Source organism: Megascapheus bottae, chromosome 15, assembly GCF_031878675.1.
Source record: "Megascapheus bottae isolate mThoBot1 chromosome 15, mThoBot2.hap1, whole genome shotgun sequence".
Classification (NCBI taxonomy): Eukaryota; Metazoa; Chordata; class Mammalia; order Rodentia; family Geomyidae; genus Megascapheus; species Megascapheus bottae.
The window spans coordinates 25,988,096-26,013,429 of NC_143523.1; the positions used below are offsets into that span (position 1 = coordinate 25,988,096).

Sequence of the window (25,334 nt, forward strand, 5' to 3'; positions counted from 1 at the left end):
TAGGACTTCTGCTTTTTTTCTCCCATCCCAAACTTTGCTGTTTCCACATTATCTTTGATTTATTTTCTTCTTTTTTTTTAAAATAGGATATGTATATATGTCTGTCCTTCCTTCTTATCCTTCCTCCTTTCTTATCCTTGCAATTCCTACTTGTGTGAGAAAAAGCCTGAGAGGAACTGTGTTTAGCAATGGAAGAAGACCATGTTAAAAATGAGCCATTAATATTACAGAAATAATTTTAGGCTTAAAGAGCTAAGAAATAAATAAATTAAAACCCCTGGGATAGAAGCATAGCCTAGTAGCAGAGTGCTTGCCTACCGTGCACTAAGCCCTGGGTTCGATTCCTTGGTAACACATATACAGAAAAAGCTGGAAGTGGTGCTGTGGCTCAAGTGTCAGAGCACTAGCTTTGAGCAAAAAGTGTCTAAGGACAGTGCCCAGGCCCCGAGTTCAAGCCCCAGCATTGGCAAACAAAACAAAACAAAATACCTTTGTACAACTATGTAAAGATAATAAACATTTTAATAAAGAAAAAAATCTGAAGTATATAAAATGGAAAGCTTATGATATAAGCAGTAATTATGCTTATGTAGTAATTACAGAGTAATAATCTTCCACCAATACTTTCTCCCTTGTCTTGAATACTTACAAATTCTTTCCAAAACAAAACAAAAAACCTAAAGGAATGTCATTGAGAAGTTCACTTAAAGTCAGTTATGTGGCTTCTGGTAGTTTCTGGCACCTTTCTGTCTGTTCACAAATTGAGCTACCAAGGGCAGCCTGCCAAGGGAGACTTGCTGGAGTGTGAACATCAGAGTTCACTAGGAGTTTTCAGGGTCCTGAAGCGAGTGGTTTACTTGATGAAAGTCCTGTGTTATGTTCAAGGTGCCTGACATGGGAAATGCTAAGGTTTAGTGTCTGCAGCTTGATGCCCAGAGGGGCAAAAACAGCATGTGGCTACCCTAGGAGCAGGAATCACAAGGCCCCAACTCAGCAGAGTCTACTGTAGCATTGGTTTTTTTTGTTTGTTTGTTTTTGTTTTTTTTGTGGCATTGTTTTAAAGAGCCACTGGAGAAAAAGTGAAGGCAGGCTTTCTGGTGCTAGTTCATGGGCAGCTTAAGAACCATTTTACCTATTATGTCTCTTAACTATGATTAAACAGAGAGAGAGAGAGAGAAAGTAAATTAGCTCTGTCATATAGAAATGCAGAAGGGTACTCCTTGTACTCAATTTCCCCATTCCTTGGCATTTCTAATGGCATATCTATCTTCCTCAGGATAGACTTGGCTTATCGGGAGAAGGTTTCAGACATCAGCAGGGGAACATGTAGCATGAATGATTCTTAACCATTGTCTTTGGAGCCAGCAAGAAGAAAACTAAGTGTAGTATGGTAGCTCAGAAAAGTTTCTAAACTATTACCCATATGGGGTGATTGGAAAAAATAGTACAAAGTCTTCCAGGGCTAGAGATTGGCTTAGATAACAATGTGCTGGGGTTTTAGGACAGTATTTTTTGGGACCTCTTTTGTAATTAAAAAAAAATTGAATGCCTATAATCTCTTGCCTTTCCCAGAATTAAGCACATGACACTAGGGTGAAAGAAAAGAATCAGCCATCCTTATGACAGGATTTAGAGGTAACATGAAGAAATAAAGTCAGAAAGACTTGAGTTGATTCCTGCTGTCTAATTTTCCTATCCTCATTGAGCCCTAACTTTTTTTTCTGCTAGAAAACAAAATTAGAAGAACAAACTACAGAATAAATGGAACTTGTCATAATTGCTTAACTTGTTCAGAAGAATCTATTTGACTTCAACTGTGCCCTCCTAAAATGCTGAGAACTGAAATCCATGTTAAATTCCCATTGACACTGAGAAATGAAAATACTCTGTCCTGTCTTAGCTTTGGGTGGCAATTTCTTTTTCTACTTATATCAAACAAGGAAATAGCTAATAAAGAACATTCAGTCTGACTTCTAAAGAAGTCTTATATTTTTCATTTTGTAAGAATGGTATTTCACCTTGTGCTAATGACTCATACTTAATATCCTAACTATTCAGGAGACTGAGATTGGTTTGAAGCCAGTGAGAAAAATTAATCAGCAGATTGCCCTGGTAGTAGGACAAAAAGGAAAAAAAATATTTGTTGACTCTTAATAAGCCTTATTAGTAATTCCATATTAGAAATTTCTGGGAAGAAACAGATCTTTGAAACCAGTCTTAATTTTTGACTTTAAATATCATGTCTCTACTCATAACTTTGCTCCCAGACTTATGACCCAGGTGATAGCTATAAATTATTTTCACTTCACCATCTGTTTATAGGCTTCAATTTTGCCTTGATTCAGAGAGGTATAGGACTTTGAGCTAAAATGTTAGACTGGATTTGAAGTAATACTATATTGTTTTCTATCTGAGCTAACTTCATTTTAAGGAAGCACATTTGTTTTACTAATCAAATCCCTGAAATCAAAGCTGGTTCTTAGTGTTCTTTGATATAATATGAGCACAAGAATCAAGTACTATTAAGAAAATAAATACAGTTATTCAGTTTTTCCAAAAATATACCTCCTCTCTCCCCTTTCTTGTTCATCATGGGGCTTAAACTCTGGGCCTGAGCATTGTCCCTGAGCTCTTCAACTCAAGGCTATTGCCCTACCCCTTGAGCCACAGCGCCACCTTCATTCAAGTTTTTTTTTAAATTTTTTTATTAAAGAATTTATGAACGTTGATTTTTTTTTACAAAGCAACATTTTTTAAATAATTTATTAACATTGATTTTTACATCATATTTCAAATGATGGTTTAACACATTCAAGTTTTAATAGTGAAACATTGGCAGGTATGATGAGTCATCCAAGAATGAGGCAAGGATAATCAAGTTTCAGCCAGCCTAGACTATATAGCAAGATACTGTGTTGTAAAGACCTATACCTATTTCAACTATATGTTGCCTAATTCTTACCTTTTAAGATAAAAGGGTTGTGAAAAAATATCTTGGTTATACTTTTCAAAAAGTATTCTGACCTTTCTTTCTGCTCTGAAAGTTGAAAGGATTTGGAAGGAAATGAGTTGATTAACATTGTTATTAACATAGCATATATTCTTTGGCCCATCTTTGCTGGTTAAGTCATGTGCTTCACTAAAGACATTTAATGGAAGAATTAGGTCTTCATTCTGTATGCATGAATGCAAAAATCACATTAGCAAGATACTAGAAAATAGGAAAGGTAGATTTTTCATTGAACTCTTTTTGGAATAACACTTTGGAAGGACTATTGTGGATATATTGACTTAATATCCAGCAATGCATAGTTCCTGTAAGGGGGCACAGGATCCAATTTTTAGTTTAAAAAAACAGCCACTTCCATGAGGGTTAAGATGTTAATTTTGATCCAATCAGTTTTAGAGCCAGGGTTTGGCTTATTTGGGGGTAGCTTCCACCACCTTGGAATTAGTTTAATTTATTCCAGAGTCAGTAGACATTTACCCCAAGCAGTATCAGAAGAGCAGATCATATAACCACATCAACCATAGGTGTGTTGTGTTCTAAGAAAAGAAATCTACTCAAGGGAGCCAGGTTGAGTTGAAACAATCAAAACAAATTACCATGTTGATTTTTCTCAAACTCCTCTTAGCTGCAGAGCCTTTTTGTTAATGATGTTGTCTATAGAAATGTAATATAAAACATGTCAGAGTTAATTTGGGGAGCTAGCAGTCATACTATCTAGTCCAGCCCCCCCCCCCCCCAACCCCCTGCCACATCCCATCCAGTAGCAGTCCCATGACTTAAAAAGAGGCCTGGCAAGATCCTGGGGCCCTTAATGGGTAAGACCAGAGGCTGCCCCTCCACCCTCCTTATCCAGACTCTAGGTCCTGAATTCCTGTGTTGGAAGTGGGTATTCTCGTGAGAAAGACCTTGGCTGTTTGTCCCCATACATTTTCTAGTGTTAGGCACTGGCCCCACCTCACTGCCCTCCACTTTGGTCTGCTGTGGTGTGGCATCCAGTGCTTTAGCCCTTCCTCCCTGGTGTGCCTGGCTGTGGTGCAAGACTGACTGGAAGTGGGGAAGCACAGGAACCTTGTTTCTCCTTCCTCTCCCCATTTCTCCTAATTATGCCCTTTTCCTCCCACTAGATGATGATTCAGACCTGTACTCTCCTCGATACTCCTTTTCTGAAGACAGTAAGTAACTTTGAGTTTCCCAGGGGAGGGAGGTGGATTCGGGTAAACATCTTCTGATTTTGTTTCCATTGGATTTCAAAGTCTTTCTGTGTGTATGTTCTCCAGCAAAATCTCCCCTTTCTGTGCCTCGCTCAAAAAGTGAGATGAGCTATATTGATGGTGAGAAGGTGGTTAAGAGATCAGCCACGCTTCCCCTCCCAGCCCGCTCTTCCTCACTCAAGTCAAGCCCAGAGAGGTAAGTATTCACTGTTTTCATCTTTGTCTGACACTTGCTTTCCTCAGCATTTATTGAAATCCGTGAACCTTCTTAAAATAAGGAGCTTGAATCTCCGTTCTTTCACCATCATCAGTTACTATTCGGAGTCTCAAGTGACCTTATCTGTAATGGAGATCAGAATAGCACAACTCCTTGATCAGAATATCTCAATGATTAAGTGAGATAATATATATAATGCTTTTTTTTTTGGTCGGTTGTGGGACTTGAACTCTGGGCCTGGGTGTTGTCCCTGAGCTCTTCAGCTCAAGCTACTGCTCTACCCCTTAAGCCACAGCTCAACTTCCCATTTTCTATTGGTCAATTGGATATAAGAGTCTCACAGACTTTAATGCCTGGGCTGGCTTTGAACCATGATCTTCAGATCTCAGCCTCCTGAGTAGCTAGGATTACAGGTGTGAGCCATCTCACCCGCAAAATGTTTTTTTCTTTCTTTTTTTGTGCCAGTCCTGGGGCTTGAACTCAGGTCCTGAGCAGTGTTCTTGAGCTTTTTCCTCAAGGCTAGCACTCTGCCACTTCAACCACAGTACCATACCACTTCTGGCTTTTCTATGTATGTGGTACCAAGGAATCAAACCCAGGTCTTCATGGATGCTAGGAAAGCACTCTACCACTAATCCAAACTCCTGGCCCATATAACACTACTAATGCTCAGCCCAGAGCCTAGCCTTAATTTAATGATTACATAATTTTCTACTTTTTCCCAACAAAAATCTTTACTTCAAGATTTGTCACCAATTTCCATATTCTCTGGGCATACTCTGCACATTCATAGGAAAGAATTTTAAAACAGCCACTTTTTTTTTTTTTTTTTTGCCAGTCCTGGACTTAAGCTCAGGGCCTGAGCACTGTCCTTGGATTTTTCTCAAGGCTAGATCTCTACCACTTAAGCCTCAGCACCACTTCTGGCTTTTTCTAAGTATGTGATACTGAGGAATTGAACCCGGGTCTTCGTGCATGCTAGGCAAGCACTCTACCACTAGGCCAAACTCCCCCCCCCCCTTTTTTTTTAATGTCAGTATTGGGGCTTGAACTCAGAGCCTTGTGCTCTCCCTTAGTTCTTTTGTTCACTGCTAGAGCTTTGCTACTTGAGCCACAGCTCCACTTCTGGCTTTTTGCTGGTTAACTGGAGAGAAGAGTGTCATAAACTTCCCTGCTTGGGCTGTCTTCAAACCATAATCTTAGACCTCCATCTCCTAAATAGCTAGAATTACAGGTGTGAACCCCTAACACCCAGCTGAAGGCACCCTTTTTAATGTCTGTTTACCCATTTAACTTGTGTTATTAGGACAAAAGGCTTAGACTTGTTCTAATGATGTTATCACTTCATGCCTGCACTGAACAATTTTCTTTTATTGAGTTTTCATCTGCACATATGCCTCTTGAAGCACACATCCCATTTGTCTGTACAGGTGTCTCTGGCTACTTCTACCAATTTCCACTCACAGAAGACTCTGTCATAATAATATCACGTTTTTTTCCCTTAAATGCACATCCAGTGTAACCCCTCCGTACCTTTCCCATCCTTGTAGACAACTGAGAGGCTACTTTAAAAACCTCACACATGCCTATGTGGCCTTTTTTTTGTGAGGAATTTGATAATTAGTATGAAAGGAAGCCTAGAACCTTACCCATACCCAGGTACACTCATCACGCACCCTCTGGGTACCTTCTATGCAATGAACCAGAGGTGCTATAAGAATGCAAGTATGTCATTGTTCTGTCTTCAGGAAGCTAGTAGCATGCATGAAAGACAGAATACAACCACAATTCAAAGGGCAGTAATACTCATATATGAAAAAAATTGCAGTTTTCTGCTGGATGCTGATGGCTCATACCTGTAATCCTAGCTATTCCAGAGGCTGAGATCTGAAGTTCGTGGTTCTAAGCCAAGTGGGGACAGGAAAGTTCATGAGACTCTTATCTCCAATTAACTACCAGAAAACTGGAAGTGAAAGATTTTTCCCAGGGCAAACTTTAATGGAACCAGATTTATAGGAAAACACGAGTATGTGTGAGTCATCTTCTTTTTCTTCCTGTCAATTTCCTAGTGCCTGGTTTTGAGTGCAGGGCACTTCAAACCTTTTGCAGAGACTTAATTGCTTGTTTTGAGAAGCAAGTCAGCACAACTAAATTGTTCATCTTGACTCTGATTTTTTTTTAATGCTTCAGATATAAAAAAAATTTCTTGATTAAACCCGTCAACCAAAGTCAGACTGTGTCTGAAGTGGATGCCAATTTTCATGAAAATAGCTCTAATAGGATTTTCTTTTTACAGAAACGACTGGGAGCCCCCAGATAAGAAAGTGGATACAAGAAAATACCGTGCAGAGCCTAAAAGTATTTACGAATATCAGCCGGGCAAGTCTTCTGTACTGAACAACGAAAAGATGGTAATGTGCATAATGAAGTTCATTTGTCTCCGTCTGCCCATGTCCGGTAATCCGGATGCATTGTGCAGATGGATTATATTCTTTCCCCCTTGAAATAGACTTGCTTTGTATGCAAGAAAATACAAAAATAAAGTATTTTTCCCTTTGCATTTTCAAAGGTATTCATAAAATAAGTCCTGATAGTCTCCTTTTAAAGAATTCTGCTATTGTGGCTCTGTTGCTCCTTTTGTGCATGGTTTTAACTAATCTAATTTTTTACTAACATAAAGATTGAGCTTATTTCTGTTATTTATTTTCTAAATGTCTGACCATTAATTTATTAGCCTTGTCATGGACTGGGATAAAGTCAGAATGTTTTTAAAATGACTCTTATTTGAACATGCATAAATTTTGTAGATATTACTAGTATATCATTAAAAGCTAAAGATCTTAATAGGATGTTGTAATATGAGGGGGGAAAACACTCCAGGCTATCTGAATGTGTCTTTTAGGTCTTCCTTTTTTGATAAGTGCAATGTTGAGGGATAATTTCTTATTCAGTCTAAGTTACAGTTCTTTATATAAATTCAAGCAAGTATAAGTAGGAAAATGGTCTTACATGGGTATTCCAGGCTGATTAGTTTCCTTTCGTTCATCCTTCATTGGGAAAATTTGGTTTCAACTTCAGATCATGGTTAAAGAGATTCTAGAAAGCTCTGTAAGCATTGGAGCCCTTGGGCTCTGACAGCAGAGTGGATGGTGGTGTTAGGGATTGGGTTTTTATTCACTGCTGTTTCTACACCAAGTGTGGAGCACATCTTTTGAAGGTGACTTCAAATCATTTTCTCTCCCCCTTTTTCTTCTCTAGATGTGTTAAAAGAATAATTGATTTGACTTTTACTAAAGTAAAATGTGACATCCTTAAAAGCCCAGAGGGATTAGTAATTTTAATTAGGATAAAAGGTCCACAGTTCACAGAAATGCTTTTAGACTTGTCGTTCTTGGGTATTCACTGTGCACCAGCTATTTTAAACAGAAAGCTCAGATGAGCAGAGGACCTGGCCTCCAGCTCCCATGTCATTCTCTTCCTCTTAGACAGTATCTCTTATATAATACAGATGGATGGGAACCTTTTCCCACAGGGGGACTTGGGGGAAGAAAATTGTGTTCTTCAGGTATTCCTGATACTTAAATAATAAGCCTCGGTCATCCATTGCATGTTAATGAAATGATCTCAGGGACTCTGTAAGCCTTTTAGATGCTTTTGTTTTGGCAATGTGATCATTTATAGGGTGCCATAGCTCTTACCGAAGGCTTACCTTTTGTTGTTGTTGTTGTTTGTTTCTGAATTTCTTCTTTGTTTTCACTTCCTTTCCTTGGTAGTAATTTAACCACCATTCATAACTAGGAAAACAACAACCTAATTCTTATATCCTCAATGATATCACAATGGTCTGAGTTTTTTCCATACATTAGTTTTTTGGCATCACTAGCATTGTTTTAACAACGCTGGAAAATGACATTCTGGCCCATGGGTGGTTCTGTAAGGAGTAGGGGTGGCCATACCATCAGCAGAGTCTTATCTGGATGTTATACACAGGAACTCCTCTGTTTTGTGCCAGCCCCAAGGCCCATCCATGATGGAACATAAGCACCAAAGGCAGAACAGGGAGGAAACACTTGCCTAGTTGTTAATTTAGTGCCTTTCACCCAACTTAGCTCTATTGTTCTAAATAGAAAATTTTACTTTTAAAGAGGAATTTCAGTTGAATCTTCATCTTTTAACAGTCTGCTCTTCACAGTGGTTGAATTGGTCCTTTATGTTAGATATTTGTCTGGCTATTTTTGTAACATGAACAGAAAAGTTAGAATGTAAGTTCTAATATGTGAAACTTGTGTTTTGGCAAGTGTCTGGTTTGGTGGATGCTGGTTAATTGTCTCTAGTTATTCAGTAACTAGTTGCCAGTCTTTGGTCCCTCCTGCACATAAAAATTATTTTAAAAAAATCTTTGTTGTTAACTTGGTAATTATACCAACTAGCAATAGATGTAGAATTGGAATTTGCGCTCAGATATGCACTGTCTCACTTGGGGACAAAGACTTATTTCTGAGGTGTTCATGTCTGTTTAATTCTGTCAGTAAACATCTAAAGGTGATAGAATTAAGCAGACAAGAATAGTTATTCATTCCTACCAAGAAGGGGTGGGTGGAGACTATATAAATGCTTGCCCAGAACCATAAGACCCTTCACCCCCTTCTTCTAGCCCCAGGGCCAGGCACTGGTGGCTTCCTCCTGTAATCCTGGATACTCAAGAGACTGAGATCTGAGGATTGTGGTTCAAAGCCTGCCCAAGCATTCCAGTTAATTACCAAAAAGCAGTAGTGCTAACCTTGACCAAAAAAGCTTAAGGACAGTGCCTAGGCCCTGAGTTCAAGCCCCAGAACCAGCACACACATACACAACAAACAAACAAACAAACAAACATAAAAATCTCAGCAACTCACCTCAATGAAAGTGTAAATATTAGTGATATCACTCACCAGAGTAAAAGTCCATTTTCTTTTCTGGGAATTGGAGATCTATTAATTGGTCTATATATTGCTTTGTCAGAAATGGCTTTTTCTGGGCTTTGTTTCTTTATACTTTTCTCTAACCTCTATTGTAGGCCTTTGTCTTGATTCAACAAAACTATAAAACAAGGTGATTTACTCGGCATAGTTTCCTCTCAATTCACTGCCAGTTTTTGAATTCCTTTTCTGGCCTATCAATCTAGTGACTAGTCCTGAAAATTCAGCAGGTCTGCTTCCCTCTTGTTTGGAGTATGAGAGGTGCAAAATAACGTAATATGCAGAGAGTTGGATCATGAATTAGAAGATATGAATCCTGACTCTGCCATATGTCTTAAGCAAGTCATTTGAGTTTCCTGAATCTCAGTTTTTTTTATACATAAATAGAATTATTACTTGTCCTTCCAACCCTACCGAAGTACCACAGAAGGTGATCAAGGATGATATAACATGGGTGAGAAAACAATTAACGTTATGAAACACTGAACAAATGAATATATCCCATTCAGGTGATTTAGTTCATTAAAATTTGAAGCTGGTATCTGGCTTCATTTGAGTAGAAAAGTGTCTTTGACAAGTTGGCATTTTTCTGGCAAGTCACCTGAATGTTCCAAGGACTTATCGACTGCAGGAAAGAACAGCCCATAGCAGGCAATAACTGAGTCTGATAATATGGAATTTTCCAAGAGTGCTGGGACAAGTGCCCTGTGCACCCAGAAGGATTATGCTGTTGGTTTGTTCCCTGATTAGATGTTCAGCAGAGTTATACCTGGCAGACTCAAATGGGGCTGAAGGAGCTGCTTTACCTATAGGCACCTCAGAGGGCTCAGACCCCAGGTTCTTGGACCCCAGGTTCTGACCTAGATTGTTTGACAAACCTCCTGATTTTGTTCTTGACACAGCAATAACATTCTTAAGCAAGCAATATGTAAGCAGCCTTCAGATTAACAAGTGGGTTAATTTCTTCAGAATTGTAAGTACCAACACTTTTAGAGCATCTCTTGAAAGAGTTGGTACTTTTTGTTTTGGTGCTCATACTGAGACTTTTTGATAATGAACTGGTGATAAGATTTTTTTTTCCAGTTTGTCTGCCTAGTCTGGCTTTGAACCGTGATCCTCAGTTCTCAGCCTCCTGAGTTCCTACGATTATATGTGTGAGCCACCACTGCTCAGCCTATTCATTTATGATGTTTTGTTTGTTTGCTTTTTGGTTATTTTTAAGGCCTAACCTATTCCCAGGGAACAGTTTATAAACAGTTCATATAAAAATAGCAAATGTGAATGGGTTTCATGAAACCACCATCATTGTAGCACCTAGAATGTCCTGATATCTTGATGTTCACTGCCAAGTGGTTGTGTGTTTGTGTTGTTCATTTCATTGAGTAAATACAGGGTTCATTGATGGTACAGAGGGTAAGAGTAGAGCCCTCCAGACAATCAGAGGTTTTTCTGCAGGCAAGAGGAAGAACCTGATGGTTCAGTATGTATTTCCCTCGGTTTCAATCTAGTTTAAACATTTTGTGAAAGACGGGACTCTGCCATGTATTAATATCTTGTATTACCTATGAAACTGAAAGGAATGAAAGAGTCTTCTAAGTGTCTTGGAAGCAGGGCCTGGAACTAAGACTGTTTGCAACCTTTTCTACAGGTTGCAAAAGGGCTAAGTGATTTGTTAACAAAAGTACCTCTAAGAAGAACTGTTCAGTGATGAGGGAGCGTTGAAGATGTATACGTGGGACTTAGCAATTTTCTTTCTTACTTTCATTTCCGGTTTTAGCCTGGGAGAGTGTGTGATGGTTTCAGTCTCAGTAGAAAATATATACATTTACTAATTCAGATTGCCATAAGGGGAAAAATCACCAAAGCTCTTTTTTGTGTGTGATTTTCACAATTAAAAAAAAGTTTGTTAATTTTATTAAACCACATACTCTTTTGACTGGTGTGAACATATCTAATTTATTAAAGGAAAACTTCATTTGTTTCCCAGACACTCATTCTCCAACTGTTTCCAGAAATACATGTCATACCCCAGAGTATAAGGTACCCAAGAGTATAATAAGGTATCAGACCTTTATACATATTTCATTAAATATGAAATCCCATGGAATCAAATTATCAGTCTATATGTTATACTCTATGACTTTAAAGTGAGAAATCTAATGTTGGAACATAACCCAAAAGTTTTCTTTCCCTGTTGTTTTCTGTCTTATCCAGCTTTACCCTCACTTAATTTTTCCCAGCTCTTTAACATTTATTTGTTAGACCACAAAATATATTCTGTCTCTACTCATCTCCTACCAGGTGCTTGTGTAAAATGTTTCTCACTGTGTCTTCTGTTTTTACTTATATCATCTTTCACTTGACTGTGTATGGGACATGGTATCTCACCTATTCATGTGCCATTAAAGATGCAGTATTAACCAATTGGCTTTTTATAAGGTGTTAATGTTTGTGTTTATTTTGAAAACCTGAAGGCAGCCTTGCAAAATAAGCACTAAAACTGTTCTAGCCCATAAAAACTATGTGTTCTGTTAAACTGGCATAGATGTGAAATGTTTGGTGTGCTCACCAGTTTATCTGCTCCTAACTAATACTTCTTTGCAAGAGAAAACAAGGACTTTCTTTTCTCCAGTACTAAATCATTAAAGAATACTGCTGTGCCTGTATTCAGCTCTGTTGTAAAGTGCCACAGGGTGGTGCATAGTTCTCCACCTCCTGTCCATCTACCTCTGGACCATTCAAAGAAGGAGCCACTCAGCTACTCCTTCTCTTATAAGGTTTCTTGTGTTTATAAACACATCCTGTCTCCCATGTTTTAGCTCCTTGTTTTTGCTGATGTCAGTAAAAATGAAGAATTGCTGCTGTTGAACTCAGCTGCTATATGTATATTCCTGGAAACCACTGCATCTCTACTGGCCTGTTCCTTTGTAATCTTTGCATAATGTTATCCTTCTCTTTCTTCCATTTCCCTGTCACCAACCCCTATAGAGTCGGGATATAAGCCCAGAAGAGATAGATTTAAAGAATGAACCTTGGTATAAGTTCTTTTCGGAATTGGAGTTTGGGAAACCGGTAAGTTTAATAGCTTCAGTGGTTCTACACCTTTTAAAATAATGCTGTTGATGCATTGTGGCTGCTAACTTAGAATCAGATCTATGTGCAAGGAACTCCGTTGTGTTGGCTGGCACTAGTGGGCTTGTCTCATCTCACTACCACCCAGAAGCTTTCTTAAGATAGTGATCTGTGGAGGTGCAGGTTGCCACAGTCCCTAAAAACCCAATGAAGTCACCACTTGACCTAGGACCACTGACCACTAACAACAAATATAACATGCCTTGTGGACAGCATTATTACAGCCATTAGTTCACTACCTTTACCCAAATCTTCGTGCTTGCTGAACACAGGCAGGAAAGTACATCACATATGGAAAAGATGAGCATTGCCACTGCTTCAAATAGCATTTTTTTAATACAATACAAGGCAAGTATAAGAATAGTATCTTTTCATGGAAATATGACTTACAAATGTAACCGCCTTACAGATAGCGTTTATGGAATAATTTGTATGAGTTAGGCTAACATTTTCCAATAGAGACTAGAAATTCTAGCACATTTTGTGTTTCAGTAGCTTTACACTGATATAACTGAGTTGGCTTTGGTATGATCCAGTTATGGTACTTTAAGATTGACTTTTTTAGCCCTGCCCCCGAAAGAGTATCAAATAGAAAGGAAAACTGGGTTCTTCTTTCTATTCAACATGGCTTTTTAAAACTCTGGTTATTTTAAATAGCAACTTTAAAGAAGTCTTAATTATTATTAATGCAAGAAAAAATTACACTGGAGGAGTTAAGCATAGAAAAATGAAACATTTTATTATACGTTTATATGAGACTAAGCATTCAACCCCGCTTTTGGATTACTGAGGTTTGAGATGACAATTTTATTTTGCATGTTTTCTTTAAAATGAAGACATAGTGCTATGGAATTACTCATTTGATTTAGGGATGTTGAGCTGAAAGTTCAGATGTCTTCTGAGTTAGGAGAGCCTGACTTGCAAGATCCTGCTTGTCAGAACACCAATTTGTCTGTTCTGGGACACATCTCCCGTGGGCAGCTGGGCTGTTCCTGGTGAAGAGTGCCACCTAGTGTACAGTAAGAGAGGAACCTCTAACCCAAACTGCCCTCCTTCCCTTCCCCTACCCAGTGCTTTGGTGCACACATGTCTTCTCATTCTTCTTCCCTTTCTCTATTGTTCACCATTTGGACATCGATTCTACTTCAGCCCATTTTAACTATTTGCAAATACTAAATAGTAACCAAATCTCTTTCCTTTTCTTCTTCTTAGAACCCACTAAGTAGTGCACAAAGAAAGCTTCTTTTAAGATATATAATTCTGTCCCTTTCTTTCCCTCCCTCAACAAACACCATGTGTGATATATGTAACAACAACACTGTAGTTTCATAAAGGAAAACTCTATTTGTTTTAAATTATATTCAATAAAGAGTCTTTACTAGTTTATTTTTTTAAATCCCTTTCAGGATCCACACATTTCTATCCATTCTAGTCATCCACACATTTCTCCTCATCTACTAAATAACTGAACTAACTAATTTGATCTGACATATTGACTTTTAGGGTAAAAGTATGTCACTTTTTCTCCTATCTAGGATTGGTTTGTTTTCCTAAGTCTATCATTGCGAACAATTTTTGTTACTGGTAGTCAAGAGTATTTCAGTCCTAACATACAACAAATCAGTCATGAGAGTCAAGTTGATAAGTTAACACTTGTGACCTGAAAGTAAAACTTGTACCTCCTCATACAGATCTTCATTTCTGCATTTTAAAAACATTGTTTATACTAGCTACCCTTGAATGAAGCCTTTGAGAACTTGGATACTATACTTTTCTTCTTCAGTCCTCTTCTCTCCATATCACCTAAATGAAACTGAAAGTTTTTCAGCAAGCTCTATTATTATAGAATAGCTAGTAATTCAAGACTCAAGGGACTATTTGGAGGATGGTCATTTAAAACCAATCTTATTTGTAAATGCTTTTTTCTTGTGGTGTTTTAGGATAGAGAAAGAAGTGAGGGGGGAAGGGAGGAGTGATACATATGACCTAAGATTAAGTCTACATCCCCAGACAAATTATCTAAGTAATTTTAGTGCTATAAGATGAATAATAATGGCTGGTATCACTTCCCCAAATGCAGACTATACTAATACAGGGATGCTATTATTGTTACTATCAAAAGTGAACGCACTGTGGAGTTATAGATCATTACAGAAAACCTGAGTGGCAGCTTTTCCTTCTCTCTCTCTCTTTTTTTTTTCTTCCCATTCTACTGTTTATACTGTTAAGTTGCAGCTGGTCTCTATGAACGATGGAAGGTATATTTCTACCACTAGCAACATTATCAAAATCAAGTTAAACCTTAAAAAGGAGAGTTAATAAAATTAACCCATTTTGTACACAGATTTCATTGCTACTGACCATAGAAAATGTGTTTAGTTCAGTTTACCCTCTGTTAACCAAGCTGCTAGGTGGGCACTTTTGTTTATATAATGATTTCTTTATTTGACAGGGGGAAAGGCTGTTTCAAAAACAAAATGTAGATTCTCTAGTGTCAATCTTAGTTTGAAAGGGACAATGAAGAATTGAAAGTTGGTAATTTTGTTGGAAGTTGTGTTAATATGCTATTTTCCTCAAGGTTTCAGTATTTATAATGCAATGATGATTTGCTCATTAGACATAAAAGTAGAAACCCACTTCCCTGTTAGTGGTGCCAGGTCTTCCCCAATCCCAGGGAGCACTTTTTTGTGGCCCGAGTTGAGTCCCCAGCCTTTTGCTTTGAGTTTTGTCTATGTTGGTACAGTTCTCCCAGTGTGCCCCTCTTTGTTTGAGCCAGCCTCCGTGTTTGTCTTTATGTCTTTATGCTCATTTCTTCATTTCCTCCTCTGCTTCCCGTCAGCCTCCCAAAAAGATATGGGATTATACTCCTGGAGACTGCTCTATCCTTCCTAGAGAGGATAGAAAGGTAATTCCGCTGTGCTCCTCCGTGACTTGTGTGTGTGCGCTCTCTAGCTTTGGTTGGTGTGAGTGTGGTGTGGGTTTGTTTTCTTAAATCTTTTTTTTTTTCTAACGTAATAACTTTTATTTTCTTTTTGGTTTGGTGATAAAACTATTTAACAAAGTGGCTGATATTTACTAATGTGTAGAGGTTTTAAAACATTGACTTATTCTTCTGACATGAGTATTTATCGCAGTCACCATATACCAACAAGTGAGAAAGTGGGCCTTTCCTTAAAGGTAGGTGTTGGTGATATTGATAGTTTTTGTTAGCATGTAGGATAGATTTTTGCAGCTCTAATGCTCAGGACTTCTAATGTATACATGCCTAATGTTGCATTCTCTGCTTTCATGTCTTTAATTTCTAGTGAGCTCTTGTGATTGGGTTGGCATAGTAGCCTTGTTAAAGTATGGCACGAAAAACAGAATTCATTTTTCAAACTTAACCTTCCATCCTTTCTTCCTTTCCTCTAAACTAAAAGTTTCTTTCTCATCTTTTCTTTCTTGAACCAGACTAATCTAGAAAAAGATCTCAACCTGTGCCAAACAGAGTTAGAGGCAGATTTAGAAAAAATGGAGACGATTAATTCTCCCAGTGCCAGCCCACCACAGGTACTTCTTCCCATCTTCCTCATACTATCTGTTCCTTTTGAAGCTTGGTTTGATTTGCGACTGTGATTTTGTTGTAGTTGAGGTGACAGACGGCGATGCTGGTTCTTTTTCAGTTGCATGGCTTTCTGATTCCTGTTTTAGACCTTTCTCAACCCTACAGTTAGTGTTTAGATTCCTTTTGAGCTTGGTATCTTCCTCAGAGGGAAATTTTTTTTGTGAGGCTTGAACTCTGGGCCTGGGTGCTGTCCCTGAGCTTTTCAGCTCAAGGCTACTGCCCTATCCCTTTGAGCCACTTCCCCTTTTCTTGTGGTTAATTGGAGAAAGAGTCTCAATGTTCTTTAGTGCCTTGGCTGGCTTTGAATCGTGATCCTCAGAACTCAGCATCCTGAGTAGCTAGGATTACAGGTGTGAGCCACCTTGCCCAGCTACAGGGATTTTTTTTTAAAGATATTCATAGAGATGCTGGTGATTTAAACTCTTCCCTATTCTACCAGAGCCTTATTTTGCCTTTTTTTTTTTTAAATTAGAGCATGGCCCCTTGCCTCTGAATATTCATGGAGCTTTTTTTTTAAAGACGATTCCTTGTCCTTTTTTTTTTTGTGGTCCTGGAAGATAGCAACCTCAGGTTATTTTTAAAACACAGCAGCACTGATAGGGTGCCACTTCTTTTCAGGGCACTGTCAGAAGAATGGTATTTGTAATGATAAAAGTCAGAAGGTTCTCAGTGCAGAAGAGCACTCAAAGTCAGATGGCATGGACACAAGCAAGTGTTTGAAACTGATCCTGCACTGATACTTTGATGGGGAGTCATGTCAAAAGTGTGCCTTACCTGAAAAAAAAAAAGAAAGAAAGAAAAAGAAAAAATAGAAGGTGGTAGGGAGGGAGAAAGTCAGTTGTAAGGGGAAATAAAATATTTTCAGAAGTATGCCTAGGGCTTCCTGACAAAACTAGGAGGAAAGATAGCTTTAGAAAAAAAGAAATAAGGACACTACCGCTGAGGCCAAGAAAGTCCACAGATGGGGCCGGGAGTTTGGCCTAGTGGTATAGTGCCACAAAGACCAGGGTTCCATTCCTCAGTACCACATACATAGAAAAGCCAGAAGTGGTGCTATGGCTCAAGTGGTAGAGTGCTAGCCTTGAGGAAAAAGTCCAAGGACAGTGCTTAGGCAAGAAAAAAAGAAGAGAGTCCACAGATACTTGTCAGGAAAGTGAAGATTGCTAATGGATCTGTTAGGTGCAAGCATAACTAAGGCAAAAGGTCAGACCACCAGCACATGTTAAGTCCAGTATGAAGTCATGTAAATTCCAGAGTCTCAAACTAAGCAAGAGCTAGAGAAAGCAGGGCTCTAGGAGGAGAGAGGCAGAAGCCAGTGAGCTGTGACTGCTTACAGTATTTCTTGGATTCAGAAAGCCTGGAACTCACTGGAGAGTGAGGGAGCAGCAGGTTACAGACTAGACTCTCCCTCAGAACTTCAAGGAGACATCAGAGTTGAGTTGCTGTACACACAACTAAGACAGAAAGGTGATGAAGGACATGAGAAGACAAGTGAGGGCACTGAGTTTCTAGCTAAGGAGTGGAGAACCTGTGCTAGCCTCTATGAGATTGAAGGGCTGAAGTTCAAGTAGTTACAGCTAGTTTTGGAATAAGAGTTAATGTGGTTGGATGGGAGGGTTGTTTTAACAGCTTGTCCAAAATCAATCAGAAGGTACTTTCAAAGCAGTCCAAAACTAAAAAGAGACCTGCAACCAGTATGGGAGGTAGCTAAAACTGTCTGCTACCTTCTTGAGGGCAGAGCCTGTTTCTGAGGTACAGAACTCTGCTCAGGTTTATGATGGGCAAAATAAGTCTGATATAAACAGTACTGTCTTCATTGGTTCAGTTGACAGGTGCCCTTAGCTCTAAATGTGTGTGAGCCATGCATCAGAGGCCTTAGACCCACACTGAAAAGACCTTTTCTTTAGGAACTTGACAGGTCAGTCACACTGATAAGTAAAAGCCTCCGACTGTAGTTTTAGTAGTGCTCATCCATAGCTAAATGAATGACATCAACTCTTAAGGACCAGAAGAGAGAGAAATCTTATGGGAAATCAAGGAAGTTTGTCAAGATGGTAAAGGGTAGGTGGAACTTAGGTCCATGCGTGTCTACTAGGAAAGTGTTTAAAAACAAAAAAGGAGTACAGAAGTTCATGTTTGGGGGGGGAAGAAAGGTTCTGTTGAGACAGGATATTTGAGATGAGAACAGTGAAAGGCAGTTTTGGAAAAGAGTTGGCTCTGGATTATAGAGGCTCAGAAAATGGCTATGACTGTGATAGTTTTGCCCTTCTACCAATGATGTAACAAAAGAAGCAGTTTAGATTTGTATCCTTGTTCTAGAGGGTTGAACTGAGAGTCTCCAGTCAAGGTGCTACTACAGCAGTCTAGGCCTGCAGGGGTGAGGGCCTGTACCAGCATGGGGTAGGGAAGGATGGATGTGAGATCACCAAATGAACTAGTGTGACATTTGAACTAGCTGGTATAAAGAAGGATGCATTAGGGGAAGGAATGGAGACAACTCAGGAATTTAGGCCGGGCAGTTGGAAGAATAAGAACATCGGTATGTCATATAAAGATGGGGAGAAAACCAGCACAGATGTACAATGAGAGGGCTGGTTTCAGACAATTGACTTTGAGGTGTTGGTTGGGTATTATGTAGGGCATATCCTGAGCTGCTAGAGCTATACAAAGAGGCACAATGGCTTATAAGTCAATTAGTCATCTGGTTGAAGCACTGGGTGAAGATGAAAGATGATAGAAGTAGATGAAATATGGAAGGAGGTCATATTGAGAGAAAGGAGGAAGACAGGTTTGGTGGTCCATGCCTGTAATCTCAGTACCGTAGAGACTGAGTCAGGAGGGATTATGAGTTCAAGGCCAGTCTAAGCTATATTTTAAGACCTTGCCTCAAACCAAAGGATGTAGTTCAATGCTAGAGAGCTTGCCTGCCATGTACAAAGTCATGTATTTCATCCTCAGCAAACACACACATGAAGAAAAAATAGGCAGAGGAACTGACATCTCTCCATTGAAATGTCACAGGAGCAGTTCAGAGAAGTGATTGATGGAAGGGAAAGACTAGAATTACCCAGACCAGGATTGTAGCCTAGTGGTAGAGTGATCACCTTGCATGTGCGAAGTCTTGGGTTTGATTCCTCAGTACCCCATACACAGAAAAAGCCAGAAGTAGTGCTGTGGCTCAAGTGGTAGAGTGCTAGCCTTGAAAAAACTCAAGGACACTGCCCAGGCCCTGAATTCAAGCCCCAGGACTGTCCCCCTCCAAAAAAAAATGATTAAAAAGATTAGAACTACCCAAGTGTATCAGAAAAGTCTAAAAATATGGGACTTCCAGGAAAGGTCTGTGCATTTGGCTCCTAAGAAGTCTTAAAAGATGTTGGAAGTTGCTGGATGGATAGTTGATTGGGGCTAGAATATATGGCAAAGAACCAGAGAAGGAAAGATATGCAAGAATATAATCCAGGTTTATGGCAGCAGAGTAGAGGCAAGAAGTTATATAAATCTAAGACTTGGTATAGAAAAGTTCATCTAGAGTTAGGTGCTGGTGGCTCACTCCTGTAATCCTAGCAACTAAGGAGGCCGAGATCTGAGGACTGAGGTTCAAGCTACTGATACTCTTATCTCTAATCAACTACTAAAGAAAAGGAAGTGGAGCTGTGCTTAAGTGGTAGAGTGTTAGCCTTCAGGGGAAAAAAAAAAAAAGCTCAGGAACAGTGCATAGATCCTGAGTTCAAGCCCAAGGACCAGCATTAAAAAATAAAATAAAAATTGTACTTAGTACCAGGGATGGTGGCTCACTCCTGTAATCCTAGCTATTCAGGAAGCTGAAATCTGAGGATCACAGTTCAAAGCCAGCCCAGACACTAACTCTGATCTCCAATTATTAATCACTGGAAAATCAGAAGTGGCACTGTGGCTCAAGGGTAGGGAAGTAGCCTTGAGCTGAGGAGGCCAGGGGCAGTGGCCAGGCCCAGAATTCAAGCCTTAGAACCAGAAAAAACAAAATTGTATTTAGTTATACAAGCCAAAATATTTGCCACAGCAGGGTGCCAGTAGCTCACACTTGTAACCCTAACTACTCAGGAGCCTGAGATCTGAGGATTACAGTTTGAAATAGGAAAACCCATGAGCCTCTTATCTCTAATTGGTCACACAGAAGTGATGCTGTGGCTCAAGTGATAGAATGATAGCCTTGAGCATAAACAAGCTCAGGGATAGTGCCCAGGCCCAGAGTTTGAGCTCCAGGACCAGGGAAAAACTTGATTAAACAAAGTAAAGATTTGCTACAAAAACACTTTAGCAGTAAATTCCTGGAGGACTTCACAGAGTCATTGAAAAGTGGAGGCAGGACAAGGTTTTCAAAGGTAGAATGGGGCAGGTGTCAAGAGGAGAAGGAGTGGGCAAGCCATACCACTACAGCGGAACGGCTGGAGGAAGTAGTAGTGTCCCTCTTTTATGAGTAATAGTGGTGGGGCCGGGGAGAGTAGAGTCCTTATCCTGGGACAGAGGGGCTGTTAAAGATGGAAGGAGCCAAACCTAACAGATTGAAGGTGGTTGTCTTGGCAAGGTAGAGGGTTAGGTAGATAAGCCCCTAATGAATGTTTCCTCTCCCTCCCTGCCATCTCCTGTTCTCATTCATACCTTCCCTTTCTTTTTCTCTCCCCACCCCCTTTGACCCTAAATGTCTTCTGCACATAGCTTAGTTTCCTTAAAATGGTCATTTTTAGATATGGGAGGATCTTTAAAATTCATTTTTACATTGATATATTTGCACCCTAATAAACCCTTAACAGCTTTCTTTCTCCAAGACAGTGAAAGAAATGCTGAACTGCAGCTGGGCGTGGGTACGGTGGCTCACACCTGTAATCCTAGCTACTCAGGAGGCTGAGATCTGAGGATCAAGGTTCAAAGCCAGCCTGGGCACAAAAGGACCTGAGACTCATATCTCCAATTAACATCTAGAAAATGGGCAATGGGGCTTAGCTCAAGGGTAGGGCAGAAGCCTTGAGCTGAAGAGCTCAGGGACAATGCCCAGGTCCAGAGGCAGGGCAGTAGCCTTGAGCTGAAAAGCCCAGGCCAAGTTCAAGCCCCATGAACCACAAAAAAAAAAAGAAAAGAAATCCTGAACTGCATCATTGTATTGCTTTTTCTCTGCATGTGGCTCTTGGTAGCTTCCTTTTGTGTAGTGGCGTGAATTAAGTAAAACATCCCCCATTCATGCTGACGTGCTCATTAGTGAGTTTTGTGAAATATTGTTTCTCCCCATTTCCACACTTCTAAATCTTCATGTGGAATAGATGGATTGTCTAACACAGTGTGGTCTTTCAAAATGAACTGTTGTACATTCGGTATCTAAAGTGTTATGTGACTCTTGAGGTGTGACATTTGGGATGCATGGAGGGGACTTGCAGTGGGCTGAGCGGGGGCTGAGGGTTGGGGAAACGCTGGTGAAGGGCATGCTGTACATGGTAGCCTAGTGGTGGCTCATTGGGGCTGCAACTGAAGATCAAGGTGAGACTGGAAGCCATCTCCTGTCCTTCCCACAGAGCAGTAGCTACTGGGAGGCAAAAGATCAAAGTCGGAGAGACAGACACCATTATTCCCAAGTTTTCTTCCCAAAGATGAGCCCCACCCTTCACCAGCACCTAAACCTTTTCATCCTGGCCCTTATTGAAATGAGGGACAGGCAGTCGCTTTTCTCTTTCTCTTGACTTGAACTCTTGAGTCAAACAAATCACTACATTGTGTTACCTTTTTTTTTTTTTTAATTTTGCAGAGTTCAGCACTCAGCCCCATGGCAGACATTTCCTCAGAGCCTCCTGGATAGTAAGTAGTCATGTGTTTTCACTTTGTGGTCAGTATATGAGATGCTCGAACTGCCATGAGAGAGGCTTATGTTTCTCTCTTATTTATCCACTGTGTGCATTCATTTGTGTGTGCTAAATGATGTGTATTTTGGTAAGAAGTAGCAACCTAATTGCAGTCTTCAAATTAGTTTTCTTATGTTCTTCCTCTTGCTACTACTCTTAATAAATTTTTTCCCAATGGGGATATCTTTACCTCTGATAATGCGGTTATCTCCATTTAGAATCAAAGTTCTTCCTAAGTGGATTCTTGGGGAGAGAAGGAATGAGGCAAGGATGGGCTGAACTAGCTATAAAAGATAGAGACAGTGGGTGTGGGTCCTCAGGCCAGATCTGACATGGGACTGTGGGACCAAGAAGAGACTAGCTTATTTGTTCTCATACATGTGGATTTGTTATCTAGGAGGCTGCATAGTGTATACTTTCTCCATTCACTGTTTCATGGGGTAGACACCAATCTTCAAGCCATTGTATGAGTTCTTTCCCAGATTACTTTTCTCAGTACTTTGTCATGTAGCCATCATCCTGGCTGGAAACTCTTAGTGCTATTCTTACTGACTGTGAATCTAGTAGCTGTGGATCTACTAGACCTTTGTTTACTATTTCAGCGTAAATTAACATGGATACTTTCTTTGCCTAATCAAAAGAGCTTTCCTCTATTTGGCCAGCAGGTGGCACTGAAGGACAAGCTGTTGAGGAAATGGGGCTGTTCAGCAGAGTACTTTCTGAACAAACTATAAATACTAACCTGAATAACTATGTGAAACACTGGAGATTTCTGCATTCCATAAATGCATATCAGAAACATGTGTGCATGCATATAGGCATTTTCTTTTACAGTTATTTATTTTCACAGTATTTATTGAACAACTATGCTGGGCATTAACACACAAAGATGAATAAAATAAACTGCCTGTCTATAATGATTTCAGGGTACATATAATACAGAATACAGACTTGTAATAACCAGGATCCAGTATGGTAAATATAATGGTAGACTCAAGAGGGAGTGAGCACCTCTTTATTTGTGTAGGAGGAAGAGGAGGAGGAGGAGGAGGAAAAAGTCAAGGAAAGCTTTATAGAGCTGAGGATAAAACATCAACACTTTCATAGTTATAACATATTTTAAAAAAAAATCATGGGCCAGGAGTGTGGTGTAGCATTCATGAAGCCCTGGGTTTGATTCTTCTGTACCACATACACAGAAAAAGCCAGAAGTGGTGTTGTGGCTCAAGTTGTAGAGCACTTGCCTTGAGAAAGCTCAAGGACAATGCCCAGGTGCTGAGTTCAAGCCCCAGGACTGGCCAAAAAAAAAAAACTCAACATTTTCTTTCAGTACAAAACCATTTTAAAGGATTGTCTAGACTTTATGCTCCAAAGTCACAGTCAATGAGTTAAGTTTCTGTTTTCCCTGAGTTCACCAAATGTGTTTGAAAGTGCATGTATAAGTTCTGCAAGGAAGGAAGTTTGGAGTTTCAGCACTTAGGTTTTCTGCTGTCTCTTCACCTAGGAAGTAACTGACAAGTAGTAGGGTCTCAGAAAACAATGAGTAAACAAGTAGTGAACTGACATGATACCTTTTGTAGATGCTATTTTTCTAGTATTGCTCACCCATGCCTGGAGAGTCAGGGCTAAAGGATGGCGAGCTGGTGTGCTTTTTGTAGTGTCATATAGGGATAACTGGGAAAGTAGAGAAAGAAAGGGGTAACTGTAGCCGGAACACGCTTGAGCTAGGAGAAGGAGAAAGGACTAATTTCCTTGGCTTTCTGACTTGGGAGATGAGGATTGACTGATTTAGTTTCAGATTTTCGAGTTTAAGATCCCTGGAGAACATCCAGGTAGAGATAGTTGTCTAGAAGGCAGTTGAATGTATATTCTTTGAGCCCAAAGAAAGGTATATTTAGATTAACAGATTTACAAGTGGATTTTTTGGGCTGTCTCACCATATTTTATTAGTTTTACAGGTAAATGAAATTGAGGCCCAGAGAAATGGCCTGTTTGGATGTTTTAAAACAGCATAAACTTGCCTCACATTTCTTATTGGAATCTGACTTTCCATGACTTCTTCCACTGTCCAAAGCCTGTCTGTTAGCTTATGGGGAAGCAGTTTTTAGGATCATTCCTGGATTCTCTTCGTCTTTTTTCTTTACGTGAGTGTATTTTTGTTGAATTTTCTTGAAATTCCATAGCCTGCCTTGAATTTTACTATAACCAGAGGCAATGTCTCCTCCTGGCTTACCTACTCTCAACCTAGGCTACTCAGAGCTTTTGAATTTGTTTCTGTCCATAGCTGCTAATTCTGATTGTGCCTTTCTGAATGAGCTGAGGCTCAAGGCCCTCTCCTCTTTTCTGATCTACTTGAATCTAGCAAGGACCCAGAAATGTGATTTGGGGCTAATGCCTTCACTACTCTGGCCCTCATTTACCCCTCAAACAATGGATGGAATGATGTCTCTCCATCTTTAGGAGAGCTGGTGGAGATGATACATTTTAAGAAAACATTGTTCCAGAGCCCCTAGGTATTGTTTTTAAATCTGGGAACCTCTATTGCAGAATGTCACACATCTGGAGAAAACATTGTTATCAGCAAGAAAACAATTGGTTGTAGTAACTCTATTCTGAGCAGTTTCCTGAATGATGGTTTGTTGGTCTGTGGGAAGCAGGAAGAAATGGTGGATTATAGCCAGACTGGTGAGGTAGAGAACGTGAGTCAAGCAGCCACTTGTAGCTAAGAGTTACAAGAGAATGAAGTGAAGAACTTCAGAAGATGGTTAGAAATTCTGGCTGAGGCAAGGCAAGTCAGGACTGCAGGGCATTGAGATGGAAGCTGGCATGGAATACACTCCTGTGATGAGAGAGTGGTTAGTGCTAGTTAGTGGCAGCTACTGTGAGGTGTGTGACCAGTGTTGGAGGTGATAATATTACTCAGAGGCACTTAACTGGTCTAAGATGGACACAGCACTGTGTTCCAACAGAGGCTCCTCCTTTTTCCCATTTCTGATTCCTAGGTTCTGTGCCACTTGAGCAAGAGGTGGTACTCGGCGGTAGTGCTATCATGACATTCAAGTATCTGTGAGTCCCACTGGCTCCTGTAGCATATTTGCCACTGCTGTGTCATAGCTAGGAAACTTAATGCATGAAACAGTGGCTGAGCCACCAGGTGGTATAGCTACTCAGGAGGCTAAAATCTGAAGATCGATGTTCAAAGATAACCTGGGCAAAAAAGTTCATGCAAAACTCTTTTCTCCAATTAACCCCTCAAAACTGGAAGTGGCACTGTGGCTCAAAGTGGTAGAGTACTAACTAGCAAAGAGCTAAGGCCCTGAGTTCAAGCCCCACCA

General features: G+C 39.9%; 1 protein-coding gene across 18 annotated transcripts in view; it reads left to right on the forward strand.

Moving 5' to 3' along the window:
- Sorbs1 (sorbin and SH3 domain containing 1) overlaps positions 1-25,334 on the forward strand; it is a 228,499-nt gene that overhangs the window by 164,666 nt on the left and 38,499 nt on the right. For 9 of the 18 annotated variants that reach the window (XM_090346178.1, XM_090346179.1, XM_090346181.1 and 6 more), the window contains 5 exons: positions 4,135-4,182; positions 4,288-4,417; positions 6,735-6,849; positions 12,385-12,468; positions 21,906-21,955. In XM_090346178.1, coding sequence (XP_090202304.1) covers positions 4,135-4,182; positions 4,288-4,417; positions 6,735-6,849; positions 12,385-12,468; positions 21,906-21,955 — 427 coding nt within the window. Of the gene's footprint in view, positions 1-4,134; positions 4,183-4,287; positions 4,418-6,734; positions 6,850-12,384; positions 12,469-15,367; positions 15,434-15,978; positions 16,078-21,905; positions 21,956-25,334 lie in introns of all 18 variants that reach the window. The other 9 variants (XM_090346182.1, XM_090346185.1, XM_090346197.1 and 6 more) reach the window with 3 other exon arrangements.